The sequence below is a fragment of the Myotis daubentonii genome, chromosome 9 (genome assembly GCF_963259705.1).
Source record: "Myotis daubentonii chromosome 9, mMyoDau2.1, whole genome shotgun sequence".
Lineage (NCBI taxonomy): Eukaryota > Metazoa > Chordata > Mammalia > Chiroptera > Vespertilionidae > Myotis > Myotis daubentonii.
Genome location: NC_081848.1, coordinates 85,127,557 through 85,141,078, shown reverse-complemented (window position 1 = coordinate 85,141,078; position 13,522 = coordinate 85,127,557). Strand labels below are relative to the sequence as shown.

At 64.6% G+C, this 13,522-nt stretch overlaps 1 protein-coding gene across 1 annotated transcript; it reads left to right on the top strand.

The window, feature by feature from the left end:
* Positions 1-6,503: 6,503 nt before the first annotated feature.
* On the top strand, positions 6,504-13,151 carry TALDO1 (transaldolase 1). The gene is made up of 8 exons (XM_059710557.1): positions 6,504-6,662; positions 9,386-9,509; positions 10,687-10,794; positions 11,010-11,141; positions 12,108-12,283; positions 12,362-12,559; positions 12,684-12,829; positions 12,957-13,151. The coding sequence occupies exons 1-8, from the start codon at positions 6,566-6,568 to the stop codon at positions 12,987-12,989; spliced, it is 1,014 nt and encodes a 337-aa protein (XP_059566540.1). The 5' UTR covers positions 6,504-6,565; the 3' UTR covers positions 12,990-13,151.
* Positions 13,152-13,522: the final 371 nt, after the last annotated feature.

The following is a 13,522-nucleotide window of genomic DNA, read 5'->3' as shown; positions in this document are numbered from 1 at the left end:
CAGGAGCCAGGAAGCCGAGCTGAGGGTGCGGTGGGGGAAGGGGAGGGAGGGGCTGAAGGTGGGGCGTCCGAGCAGGAGCCGGAGGTCTCCGAGGAGCGCACGGAGGGCTGCACTCTGCACCGCGAGGCGCCCGACCGCCGGCCACGCCCCACCCTCGGAGGAGGCCGCCGCGCCCTCTGCTGGCGACTCTGCGCACCTGTCCTCGCGGGGCGGCCTGACCCGCGTGGTTCTAAAGGAGCCGGTGGGGCGGCCCGGGTCAGGGTCTGCAGCGGGATCTCCGCCTGCGGGGAACTCGGGCGCAGAGGGCAGGCGGGGCTGGCGGGAGGGCTGACCCGGCTGCTGGGCCGCGGGACGGGCCAGTCCCAGGTCTGGGAAGCTCCCCGCGGCTGGGGCGGGCCACACCCGGCCAGTCTGCCGGGGGCTGGTCAGGGGGCGGGAGGTGTCTGGTCATCTGGGCCACTGCGGCTTGACCATCACAGCCTCCCCCCAGGAAAGGAAGGACCCCTCCAGGCCAGAAAAGAAGCTCTGGCCTCACCCTGGCAGGGTTGGCTCAGTGGATGGAGCACCAGCCTGCGAATCGAAGGGTCTGGGGTTCAATTCCGATCAAGGGCACAGGCCCGGGTTGTGGGCTCGATCCCCCATATAGGGCGTGCAGGAGGCGGCCGAGCCATGATCCTCTCTCATCATGGATGTTTCTCCCTCTCTCTCCCTCTCCCTTCCTCTCTGAAGTCAATAAGAATTTTTTTTTTTTAAAGAAATTCTGGCCTCCTGGGCAGGACCCTGTGGACAGGGAGATGGCCCCCAGAGGAGAAGGGGAGCGTGGGGTGATGTCCCGCCCTCTGGAACCCACAGATCCCACGTCCGGAACCACTGAGAGGTACCCCGCAGGCCAACCCCACCCGCCCTGCTAGGCTGAGCCCCTCCTCAGAGCGGGACGGGCACCCGGCTCCACTGCCCTGAACGGGGCTCTGCTGGCCCAGGGATGCCCGCCCACTCCGTCCAGCAGGGCTCCCCCGTCGCCAGCATGGTCTGGGCTGGGGTGCTGATCTCTTCTGAGCCCCAGAGCCTACACCTGCTTCCTGGGTTCAGGTGCATTGGGCCCGTTTCAAGTTCCTAACCACTCCCCTCCCCTCCGCTGCAGACTGCGCTGGCCGAGGGTCTGGTGGCATCGTCCAGGGGGCGGGGCTGCAGACGGGGGACCGGGCCGAGGAGGGTCTGCACCGGGTGAGGGTGGAGCTGCCCGTCCAGTGCCCACTGTGCCAGCTGCGCAGCCACCGCCGCAGGAACAAGGCCCGCCTGTCTGGGGGACAGGCCTGTCTTTGTGGCGTCCCCACCAGCGTGGCTCTCATGCCTCGCCTCCCGCCCCCACAGTGGCCTAGGCCCCACGCCCAGCCCAGCTGGCTCAGAGGCCAGAGGCCGCCCCGGCTGTCTGGGGAGAGCTTTCCCTTTTTTCTTCTTAAAAACTTTCCGCCCGCCCCCCCGGCACAACTCAGAGGCTGAGCGTTGACCTATGAACCAGGAGGTCACGGTTCGATTCCCGGGCAGGGCACAGGCCCGGGTTGCGGGCTCGATCCCCAGTGTGGGGCGTGCAGGAGGCAGCCGATGGACGAGTCTCTCTCGTCATTGATGTTTCTATCTCTCTCCCTCTCCTTTCCTCTCTGAAACAAAAGTATATTTTAAAAATAATAATAGCCCTAACCGGTTTGGCTCAGTGGGTAGAGCGTCGGCCTGAGATCTAAAGGGTCCCAGGTTCGATTCTGGTCAAGGGCATGTACCTTGGTTGCGGGCACATCCCCAGTAGGGAGTGTGCAGGAGGCAGCTGATGGATGTTTCTCTCTCATCGATGTTTCTAACTCTATCCTTCTTCCTTCCTCTCTGTAAAAAATCAATAAAATATATTTTAAAATAAATAAATAAAAATAATTTCTTTTCATAGAAAATACGCTCCTTGCATGCTGAATGCTGGCTCTCAAAATGCCACGGTGACTGTTGATAAAGCTGTGTGGGCTCCCCCCGAGGGTCTGCGTGGGGTGAGGGGCGGCAAGGCGGGTGAGGGAGGCCTCTGCAGGCTGGAGTAGACTGGCCGGCTGGGGACAGTCTGTTCAGGAAATGGGGTCGGAAGTGAGTTCAGAGTCGCTGGGCCCCGTTGAGGAAGGTCCGAGACCAGGGCATTGCACCCCGCTTCCTGGTGTTGCGTGGCTGTGGTCCGCGGGCTGCGAGGCGGCCTGTGCCATGGCTCGCTGCCCCTGCCCCGGGGCGGGGGCGTCTTTCAATGCCGCTCCTGCTCGCCTCCTGCTGCAGCCAATGCCGTGGAGGGGACCCCGCACGCCAAGTCCTCCGGCCGTGACCTTTCAGGGTGTGAAGGAGCCTGAGGCCCGGAGTCTGAGACTCGCTCGTGGAGACGAGTCCGCGGGTCAGCAGGGCCGGCCAGGAGCCTTTCCCCCGTGGGACCGGCTGATGCCCTGAGTGGGGCAGGCCCGCGAGCTGTACCCCCCACCCCCGCGGCCCTCTTCCTGTGGGGTGTCCCCAGACCCTTTGTGGGTTTACCCTGCAGGCGTGGGGCTGGGAGAGCCCCGGGGCAGTAGGCACAGTGTCCACTTAGGGCTGATGCTGTGGAAGGCAGGTGCTGCGTGAAAAGCCCACCCACAGGTTCCGTGAATTAAAATACACAGGCACGCCCGGTGGCTCAGTGGTTAAGCATTGACCTATGAACCAGGAGATCACGGTTCAATTCCTGGCTATGGCACAGGCCCGGGTGGCAGGCTCGATTCCCCAGTGAGGGGCGTGCAGGAGGCAGCTGATCAGTGATTCTCTGTCATCATTGATATTTCCATCTCTCTCTCCCTCTCCCTTCCTCCCTGAAATCAATTTAAAAAAATATTTAAAAAATAAAAATAAAAAAAATACACAGGCATGCCCGGCCGGTTGCTCAGTGGTTAGAGCGTCGGCCGGGCACCAAAGGGTTGAGGGTTTGATTCCCGGTCAAGGACACGTCCCTGGGTACCTGGGTTGGGGGTTCGCGCCCTGCCCCTGGCCAGGCATGTGTGGGAGGCAACCAGTCCAGCCGATGGCCTCTCTCACATCAGTGTTTCTCTCTCCCTCTCCCCGTCTCCCTCCCACTCTCTCTGAAAAGCAATGGGAAAGACGTCCTCTGGTGAGAATTGACAAAATAACACTAATAACAAGGAAAATACATAGACATGAGGGGGGTCAGACATGAGAAACCACGCGTTTCACCAGAACTCGCGCAAACGAAGGTCTTGGAAGAGTCCCTTAGGGGCGGGGAGGGGTCTACGCGCGCATCTGAATGAGGAGAGAAAGGAAGGTGGGACAGTCCTGGGAACAACCAAACACGCACCCTCCGGCCTACGAAACCGGGTCCTGGGCCCCGCCTGCTCCCCAAAGCAATGCTGGTGCGTGGGGTGCACCCTCGATGAGCGCCCCATCTCCCAGCCTGCGAGCCTCCGGGGCTGGCCAGGTCCCTCCCGTGTGTAACTCTATGACAGGAAGTTGAAGCAGGTCTCACTGTCCCCTCCTCTGAGCGGGTCCCACAGGGTCCGTCCCTCTGGGTCTGGCTTATTCGCTCGGCGCAGCGTCCTCACGTCCCCCCGGGGGCAGGCGGCAGGGTCCCTCCTCCTCAGGCGGGTGACATTCCACTGTGTGGGCCACAGCCAGCACCCCATTCGTGTGCAGGTCCCCCCCCCCCCACCGAGCAATTCGGTGACGCCAGCTGGTGCCCTACAATTCAACGCGATCTGACACTGTCGACCCGGAAACCATCAGATCCCACAGGCTAGGGGCTCGGCCCCGCAAGACTGCCCCCCAGGTGCCAACCGCAAGTCCCGGGGCCGCCTGGCTCCTGGCCAGCCCGCTGCAAACCCGAGGCTCCCTGACGCCTCCGTCTCCGGCTCTGACTGTTCCCTGGAAGGACGCGCACACAGGCTCCCGCGGTGGCGGGAAGGGCCGGCCAGGGCGGTGGGCCCTGTGCTGCTGAGCCGGGTGGCTCTGATGCCGCGTCTCACCCCACGCAGGCGGCAAACCACAGCGAGCTGCACGCGGTCGGTGGCCTGAACCCACAGCCTTCCGCAGACGGGGCGGTCGCTTTCCCACAATGACCCGAGCAGGCCTGAATGCCCTCACCCTCTACTCCTAATTCATTTTCCTCTTCTCCCTGGAAGGGGTGTGTCCGTGTGTACCTGTTCCAATCTACTGGGAAACGGGGGCTTTGGTTGTTGAATCGTCATCAAGAATCTGAATCTAGCCCGGCCAGTGTCGCTCAGTGGTGAGCGTCGTCCCATGCACCAAGAGGTCACAGTTCGATTCCTGGTCAGGGCATGTGCCAGGGTTGCAGACTCGATCCCCAGTAGGGGGCGTGCAGGAGGCAGCCGATCGATGTTTCTATCTCTCTCTACCCTCCTCTCTCTCTAAAATCAATTAAATATATATATGTATTTAAAAACTTGAATCCCTCCAAGGTGAGAACGGCCTTTGTTGCCTTGTCTGCAGGTTCAAGTCTGGCTTAAATTCCTCATGTAGACGAGGTTGCTCTGTTGATCTAATTCTGCTTTTTTTCCTTCTTGTTCACCTGCTGCCCGTGAACCTGACCCCAGCTGTGCCTCTGCTGTGAGTGACAGCACCTGGCGGAGGTCCCTCCGGCATCGAGGGGCGAGGGGCTGGGTGGGGACACCGGCAGCGGCTCAGCGCTGCTCTCAGGGAAAGGTCTCTGTCCGAGGGGAATGAGCAGCCCTGACTGAGGCTTTTTATTTTATCTTCAAACCTGTTTTCATTGTTTTTTTAGGGAGAGGGAGGGAGAGAGGAACATGGGCTGCCTTCTGCACCGGGAACCGAACCCAGAACCTGGGTGTGTGCCTTGACCGGGAATTGGCCGGTGACGGACGATCCTCAGCCACTCCAGCCCTTTGTCCTGTTCACCTGACTCAGCCACCCCGCCCGACACCTTTACCCAGGCCCAGCTCCGCTCCCCCCCCCCCCCCCCCGCCGCCACACACACACACACAGAGACCCAGGAGGGACTGGAGGCTGAACCACAGCCACACCCAGGTCAGTGCAGCTCCCTGGCCCAAACCCGCCCTCTCCCTGGGCGGCCTAACACCTGCCTCCTGCCCCATCGCCCCCTCCCCGATCCGCTCAGACGTCCCTGAGAAAGCCAGCGGTCAGCGAGCCTCGCCTGCCGCCAGCAGCCTGCGCACCTGCCCTTCTGTGCCCAGGTCTGCTCCTGCCCCTCCCATCACCCCTGACATCCTGGCGGGTGACAAAGGCCACCCTTGTGCCAGGGCCCTGGACTCCAGCCACTGCCCTCCAGGGGCCTGCTGAGCCCCCTCTCCTCTCCTGCCACCACCCACAAACACGCAGTCATGTCCCTCCACACCACCGCCTGCTCCCTTCACAGAGAACCTCCCAAGTGTGGGAAGTGTGTCCCACTCCTTCTCCCTGCCACCCTCCACTGCAGCCGCCCTGGCTGGTCAGCCCTGAGCCCCCTCCTCCCCTGGGGTCTGTCTGGTCCTCCCAGGGCTCCTCCCTGGCTGCTCTCTCCTGGGCACCTGCACCCCCGCCCGGCAGAGGTCTTGGTTCGGGGACTGTGAATAAGGCAGTCCGCTGGACGTGTGCCTCCCGCGATGCTTCGGTGCATGAAGCCGCGGCCCCCTGTGGACTTGGTGCTGCCCAGCAGCTGCCATCCCAGAATCACAGGCAGGGAAGGCCTGGCGCCGGCCTAGTGGCTCCGGACCTGCCCGGCGCTGAAACCACAGCCTGGTCTCCCGCCCTCACCCCTCCAGCCCCTTCCCAGGCTCCAAGCACGTCTGACCCCAGGAGGGCGGCCAGGCCTGAGGGAGCAGGTGCACCGGGAAGGGGTGGGCAGGCGCACGGCCAGTGTCAACGGACAGAGGCCCTTTTCCTGGTCTGCGGCCGAGGGCGGGGGGCGGGGGGTCCCGTCGGGCAGCGCTCAAGTCACTGCCCCAGTGAAGGGCAGGTTTCAGGAGCCTCTGCCCGCTGTCCTCAGTCCAGCGCTGCGTTTCCAGAGGCGGGAGGTGACGCGGAGCCCTCCAAGACCGCTAGGTGGGAGCGCACGGCTGGGTGGGGGCGCATCGCTGTGGGGGCGCACGGCTGGGTGGGGGCGCATCGCTGTGGGGGCGCACCGCAGGGTGGGGGCGCATCGCTGTGGGGGCGCACGGCTGGGTGGGGGGTGCATCGCTGTGGGGGGGCGCACCGCAGGGTGGGGGCGCATCGCTGTGGGGGCGCATCGCTGTGGGGGTGCACTGCTCCAGGGTGTGCCATCCAGGCTGCAGGCTGCGTGCGCCCAGGATGTGCCGTCCACGTTGTCCGCTCGCCTCCCCGCGTCCTGCCCGCATCTCACCAGCGACTGCGTGGGGCCCGGGACCCCCGCCCCGCCCCCAAGTGCCCCGAGGTCGGAGTTTCACGCCAAGGGGCGTGGTTTCCCCACCGGGGCGGGGCCTCGCCCGCTTCCCGCGCCGCCCCTGATTGGCCAGCGGCCTGGGCGGGGCCCGCGGGGCATTGTGGGCCGCTGCGCTGCCTCCGCCGTTTCGCCATGTCGGGCTCCCCGGTAAAGCGGCAGAGGATGGAGAGCGCCCTGGACCAGCTCAAACAGTTCACCACCGTGGTGGCCGACACGGGCGACTTCCACGGTGAGGCGCGGCCCGCGTGTGGACGCCTGCGGGGGCCGTGCGGGGGCGTGGGCGCCGAGACGCCCGCTCCGGGCCCCGCTGCCCCGCTCCGGACCCCCATGCCCCGCTCGGGGCCGGCTCCCGGGGTGGGGGACACGGGGCGCCCCCGGCCAGGGCGGGAGGGCGGGGCCCGGAGCGGAGCGCACCTTCTGAAGCCGCCCCTGCGCCCGGCGCCCCCGCCGCCAGGTGCGAAGGCCGGGAGTCGGCGGGGGTCGGGTTTCCGAGGCTCCGGGTTGGGGAGGGTCCATCCCGCGCCCCCTGAGGCGGCACCGGGCGGTTTTGTTCCGCGAGTGTTGACCGCTGGGCGGGACGGACAGCGCGGGGCCCGGACGGCCGCACCTGCGCCGCCTGTTGCACCCTCCGCGCCCGCCGGGAGCCGGGGCCGGGCTGGCACCGGGTGCTGGGAGAGCGCGGGCCGCGCTGGGCGCGAGTCGTTCATTGCGGAGGCGCGGCGTGGGGGTGCCCGGTTGGGTGGGTCCTCGGCAGAACCTCCCCGTCCTCCGGGCGCACGAGGAAGTGGCGGCCGCTTTCTGCTGGCTCATGGTGACTTGAGAAACGCTCCCTCCCGGGGCAGCGGCAGGAGGAGGTTTTCGGAGGGTGTTTACCTGGCAGAGCCCGTGAGTAAGCGCCTTCGGGGAGCCGCGGGCAGCGGCGTAACCGGCAGACCAGCGGGGTCCCCTCCCACCCCGCCCGGTGGCCCGACCTCGAGGCCGCGCGCTGGGTGGGGAGCCCGGGGAGCGGCTGCGCGTTCCCTGCCGGCTTCTTCCCTCCTTCGCGCCGAGGAATTTGGACTTCGGCCCAGGCGGCAGCCGCGTCTGTTGTTCCTGCAGCCATTATTCTCACACCTGGAGAATGCTTGCGGGTTTTCTTTTTAAAGACATCTAAACCCAATGACTGACATTTTTGGATGAATATTAACTTTATAAAATGCGTTAGTTGATACCGCCTGCCCATCAGTGTCGGCAGGGCTTGGGCCCTTGGTTTTGTGGTCATTGTCTGAAGTGAAGGTCTCACCTGTGGCCGGAGGCCTCGCCTAGACCAGTGTCCTCCCAGTTTGCATCCACCTTAGGGTCCGGGGACCCGAGGCTCATCGCTGAATCCCCGATGGGTCCTTTAGTTTGGTTAAAAGTCAGCGCTGGGAAGGCCTGGCTTTCTAGAGGAGAGGCGCGGTTCAGGCGGCCCGTGGGTTGGCACACCTGTGCAGGCTCCGCCCTGAGCACCGCTTCCGCAGCCATTATTTAGAAACAGGACACAGAGAAGTTGCAAAACTAGCCCATAGGGCCCCTGGCGCAGCGCCCTGCAGTGGGGACACCCTGTGTGCCGGAAGTTGGCACCTGCCCGCGCCGTCCTGTTATCGGGGCGCTCACCGTGTTCACCAGTTTCAGCTGGGGGGGTGGGGGGGGCGGGCCCTTCCCTGCGGCGGGTGTATGACACCTGTAGCTTTCTGTGGGCCCCGTGGCCACAGCCATCTCCCTGGTCTCCGGAGAGCCACCCCTGTCCTGCCGGCCCCGGATCTTTCTCCATCTCTGTGGTGTTGTCATCAAAGGACACTTTGAAAATACTAATTTACCCAATAAACTTACTGAAGCAGCGAGCCCTCTGGCCGCTCTGCACTCCCCAGTCCCCCTCGACAGCTGGTCGGGAGGCCCCAGATTGGCCCACTGGCCTGGAATCCCGGCCTGGTTACCTACGCAAGAGCTGGGAGGTAGGGGAGAGGTTTACAGGAGGAAGAGCTGGGAGGTAGGGGAGAGGTTTACAGGAGGAAGAGCTGGGAGGTAGGGGAGAGGTTTACAGGAGGAAGAGCTGGGAGGTAGGGGAGAGGTTTACAGGAGGAAGAGCTGGGAGGTAGGGGAGAGGTTTACAGGAGGAAGAGCTGGGAGGTAGGGGAGAGGTTTACAGGAGGAAGAGCTGGGAGGTAGGGGAGAGGTTTACAGGAGGAAGAGCTGGGAGGTAGGGGAGAGGTTTACAGGAGGAAGAGCTGGGAGGTAGGGGAGAGGTTTACAGGAGGAAGAGCTGGGAGGTAGGGGAGAGGTTTACAGGAGGAAGAGCTGGGAGGTAGGGGAGAGGTTTATAGGAGGAAGCGAGCAGTTGTCCAGCAGTTGTCCATATGGGTCCCTCACTGGCTGCGGGGGAAGCAGGGTGCGCCCTCTGCTGTCCGAACATCCCAACTGCCTCCCTCCCCACCCAGCAGTGAGGTCAGCCCTTGGGGCACCCTCCTCTCTGGCGCTAGACTTGCTGGTGGTCCTATCCCTGTGCAAACAGCTGCCTCCGGCCATTTCATGGTGGGAGGGACATATGTGTGAAGCGGGGCTATACCTCGGCCTGGAAAACAGTTTTGTTTTTGTTAATCCTCACCCCAGGATATTTTCCCATTGATTTTTAGAGAGAGTGGAAGGGAGGGTGAGAGACAGAGAGAGAGAAACATGGATGTGAGACACATGCATTAGTTGGCTCCCACATGGGTCCCGACCGGGGGATCGAACCTGCCACCATGGTACATGCCCTTGACTGGAATCAAACCAGAGACCCTTCCGTCTGCGGGCCAACGTTCTATCCACTGAGCCACACCGGCCAGGGCGGGAACACGCGTGGCTGCACGTGTCTGGGGCTCAGAGGGACTGTCAGACTCGGCGGGGAAGCAAGCCGCACTTCTTTCTTTCTAAAACTCTCCAAACGCTCTCTAGCCATCGACCAGTACAAGCCCCAGGATGCCACCACCAACCCGTCCCTGATCCTGGCTGCGGCGCAGATGCCCGCCTACCAGGAGCTGGTGGAGGAGGCCATCGCCTACGGCAAGAAGCTGGGCGGGTGAGTGCGGTCCCCGAGGCAGTGGTGGGGCTGAGGGGCCCGGGCTGGTCCCCTCGCACCGGCTGAGCTTGTCCTCAGGTGTCTCGCACCGGGAGCCGCCTGTGCGCTTGTCCTCCTGGCTCGGTGGAGGCGAGCGCCGCGTCCTGAGGCCACTGAGCGGCTCCGAGCTGTGCACAGGGCGGCGGGTGCAGGGCGCCCGCAGCAGCTCCCTCCCGTGCCAGGTCCCAGGCCTGTGACGGCTCTTTTGTTGATGTCTTTTAACAGCCGCTCGGAGTAAAATTCACTCTAGGGACACAGTGCAGTGTCTTGGGGTACTCTATGCCGATGGGCCCTGCTCCCGCCTCCAGGCCACGCGCAGCGGGTCTCCATAGATTTCCCTCTCCAGGCGCCCTTTTACATTCTCGTCGGGGTGAGCGTGGACAGCGGTGCCTTCGGGGACAGTGGCCCCGGCTGGGATGCCCGGGTGGCTCCGGGTGTGCCGCCTGCTCGGTGCCCAAGTCTGCCCTGCCCCCCACCAGGCGCCCCTCCTTAGCCAGCTTCGCTTTCCCTTCTCCCGGGCTGGTCTCCCGCCCTGTGTATCAGCCAGGCCTGGGCGCTCCTGGAACTGGGTGACGAGATGGGGCCTTCGTCGCTCACAGGCCTCCACCTCGTGCAGCTGCCCCAGGTTCTGACTGACACGCCGGCTTGAGACCTCTGTGTGCACTTCACTCGTCGGCCAGGCGACTGCAGAGATGTTTTCTCACGTGCCCAGAGGCTCAGCGGGGGAGGGGGACGTGGGGAGGTGGAGTGGTGGCGGCCACACCACAGCGAATGTCTTCATGCCCCGAGCTGTGCACTTAGCCGGTGAAGGCGGTGACTTTTCTGTGTTTTACTGGGATGAACACATTTTTAAGAGAGAAGGTGCAGCCCGGCCAGCGTGGCTCAGTGGCTGAGCGTTGACCTCTGACCCGCAGGAGGTCACGGTGCGATTCCCGGTCGGGGCACAGGCCCGGGTGGCAGGCTCCTTCCCCAGTGGGGGGCCTGCAAGAGGCGGCCGATCAGTGGTTCTCTCCTCAATAAAAACACACGTTTTAAAAAGGGAAGGAGCTGCAGTGGAAGGGTTCTCCAAGGAGCAGGTTCGTGTACGGGACCCTGTGCACTGACCTAACGAGCCACTGACGTCTCCCCTGAACCTCAGGCCACAGGAGGAGCAGGTTGAGAATGCGATCGACAAGCTCTACGTGCTGTTCGGAGCGGAGATACTGAAGAAGATTCCAGGCCGCGTGTCCACGGAAGTAGATGCCAGGTAAGGGGGCGGGGCAGGCGGGGCAGCAGCCGCTTGGTCCGCAACCCCCGGGCCTGGCCCCCTGCCGTCTGCTCAGCCGGGCTCTGGCGTCACGGGAGGGAAGGCGATCGGGAGACGGGGCTGGGAGTGGCTCGGAGCCAGGGCGCCACTGCTGCTCGCTCGTCCTCGGCGCGTCCTGAGGTGAGGCCGCCCCTCACCGCGCCCGGCTCCCACAGGCTCTCCTTCGACAAGGACGCCATGGTGGCCCGAGCCCGGCGCCTCATCGAGCTCTACAAGGACGCCGGGGTCAGCAAGGACCGGATTCTCATCAAGCTGTCGTCCACCTGGGAAGGAATTCAGGCTGGAAAGTAAGTGTCCCCGCTCCAGGGGGTAGCCGTGGCCCAGCTGATGGAACTGGGTGTGTGTAGGGCCAGGTCCCCGGGTCCTGCTTGGTGACCCTCAGAAACAGGTGCCCCGTGAGACCCCACGGGCGTGTCACCCACCGTCCTCAGGCTCACAGTCCACAGGCAGAGCCTCCTATGCCTGGTGGAGGGGAGGTGTGAGGCTTGGGGGCGGCCCTCTGGTCTCACCGGCGGGAACAGCCGTGCCTGGGAGCCTGGTGCCCGCTGCAGCCCCGCCCGGCGACGGCTCCCCACTCCGCTGCCTGCTCTGGACGCCTCACAGGGTTGGCTCCTGACACGTGGCCTCTCCCGTGGCCGGTTTCCAGGGCTCACCCTGTGGCCGTCAGGGCTGCGTCCCTTCAAGTCGAATGTTCCGTTGTGTGCGCGCTGCCTCTTCCGTGTCCGTGTCATACTGCGTGGACACGTGGCTGTGGCCCTGTGTCCTCTCTCCTGGGCACACACTCAGTCATCTGGTCGGTCCCTGTGGCCGTTGGAGGAATGGCACTGCTGCTCGTCACCACCCCCATGTGGCCACACGGTGGAGCCCTTCTAATCTGTCCCCTGTGGTGGGAATTTGTGGCCAGAGGGGCCTGAGCAGAGGTCCCTGTCACAGCCCTGGCCCCACCCACATGGCAGAGCGTGGCCGCTGTCCTGTCCTCAGGACTCGGCCCCAGAATGTGCCGGTGGACGGACGGGCTGCCGCAGGGTAGGCTGGGAAGGGTGAGAGGGCAGGAGGCCGTGGCTCGAGGTGAGACGCAGGCAGCACTGTGGCCTGAGAGGACAGCTGGTGTCCAGCCCCAGGCCGTTCTGGCCGAGGTGCGGGCCGGGCCCTCCCTGGCCTCTGCCCGTCTGTAACTGGGTTTGAGGAGGCAGTGAACCGGGTCGGCTGCAGCCGGCAGCCGGAGCCCGGCTGAGTCGTGTGCGTCCCCGCAGGGAGCTGGAGGAGCGGCACGGCGTCCACTGCAACATGACGCTGCTCTTCTCCTTCGCCCAGGCCGTGGCCTGCGCCGAGGCGGGCGTGACGCTCATCTCCCCCTTCGTGGGGCGCATCCTCGACTGGCACGTGGCCAACACGGACAAGAAGTCCTACGAGCCCCAGGAGGACCCTGGTGAGTGGCCCTTGGGGGCCCCGGGGCAGGTGCGAGGGGGCAGGGCGGCGCAGTGGTGACCGCTGGGCGTTCCCCCAGGAGTGAAGAGCGTCACCAAGATCTACAACTACTACAAGAAGTTCGGCTACAAGACCATCGTCATGGGCGCCTCCTTCCGCAACACGGGCGAGATCAAGGCGCTGGCAGGCTGCGACTTCCTCACCATCTCGCCCAAGCTCCTGGGGGAGCTGCTCAAGGACAGCAGCAAGCTGGTGCCCACGCTGTCGGCCAAGGCGGGTGAGGCCCAGCAGGGGGGCTGCCTGCACCTCGGCTCCCTGGGGGGTGGGGGGCAGGGCAGGGAGGGCCCAGGGCGGCCCGGGGCCAGGGCGGGCGGGTGAGGAGGGCCTGCTGCCTGTTCCAGCCCAGGCCAGCGACCTGGAGAAGATCCACCTGGACGAGAAGGCCTTCCGCTGGCTGCACAATGAGGACCAGATGGCTGTGGAGAAGCTCTCGGACGGCATCCGCAAGTTCGCTGCCGACGCGGTGAAGCTGGAGCGGGTGCTGGCGGTGAGTGCGGGCGAGCGGGCAGGGCTGGCACGTCTAGGGACGCTGGGTGCCGCCCGGTGCCCATCGGCGGTGTGCACCCACAGAGGAGCCTGACGCCTGCTCCTGGCCCCTCCCTCTCCCCCTGTAGGACCGGATGTTCAGCGCGGAGAATGGGAAGTAGCCTGAGGCCGGGCCACGGATCAGTGCGGGCTTTGGTTTTGGGTCTCATTACACAAGCCTGGCGACAAATCTTTCATTTTTTACTACTTGCAGCAAGGACGGATCATGGGTTTCTGTTTTGTGTAAAATTCTGCCTAATGCATTAAAGCAGGTGTTTTCTGTGCCATGCTTCACTTCCTGCTGCCTCGTGCCCCTGCCACCAGCTACAACCTGGGCCCAGTGAGAGGGGGCAGCACTGCCCGCTGCTGGGTGGGGACCCATCTGAGCTCTTCCTGTGCCCAGATCCCTGGATGGGCCAAGGGCTGTGCGCCTGCCACTACCTGCTGCCTCTGGTGGCTCCTGAACTGAGGCCCTGACCAGGCGGCAGCTCACTGGTGCCACCTGGTGGGGCAGCTCAGCACAGCAGCACTGGCTCATCTAACCCGGGAGGTCCCGGCTGCGCCCCTGAACCTGGAGGGGTGGTGCAGCTCTGAGACACACTAGGGCACTGTTTGGACTTGGGGCACCACGTGCTGTACGGGGAAGGGCCTGGGG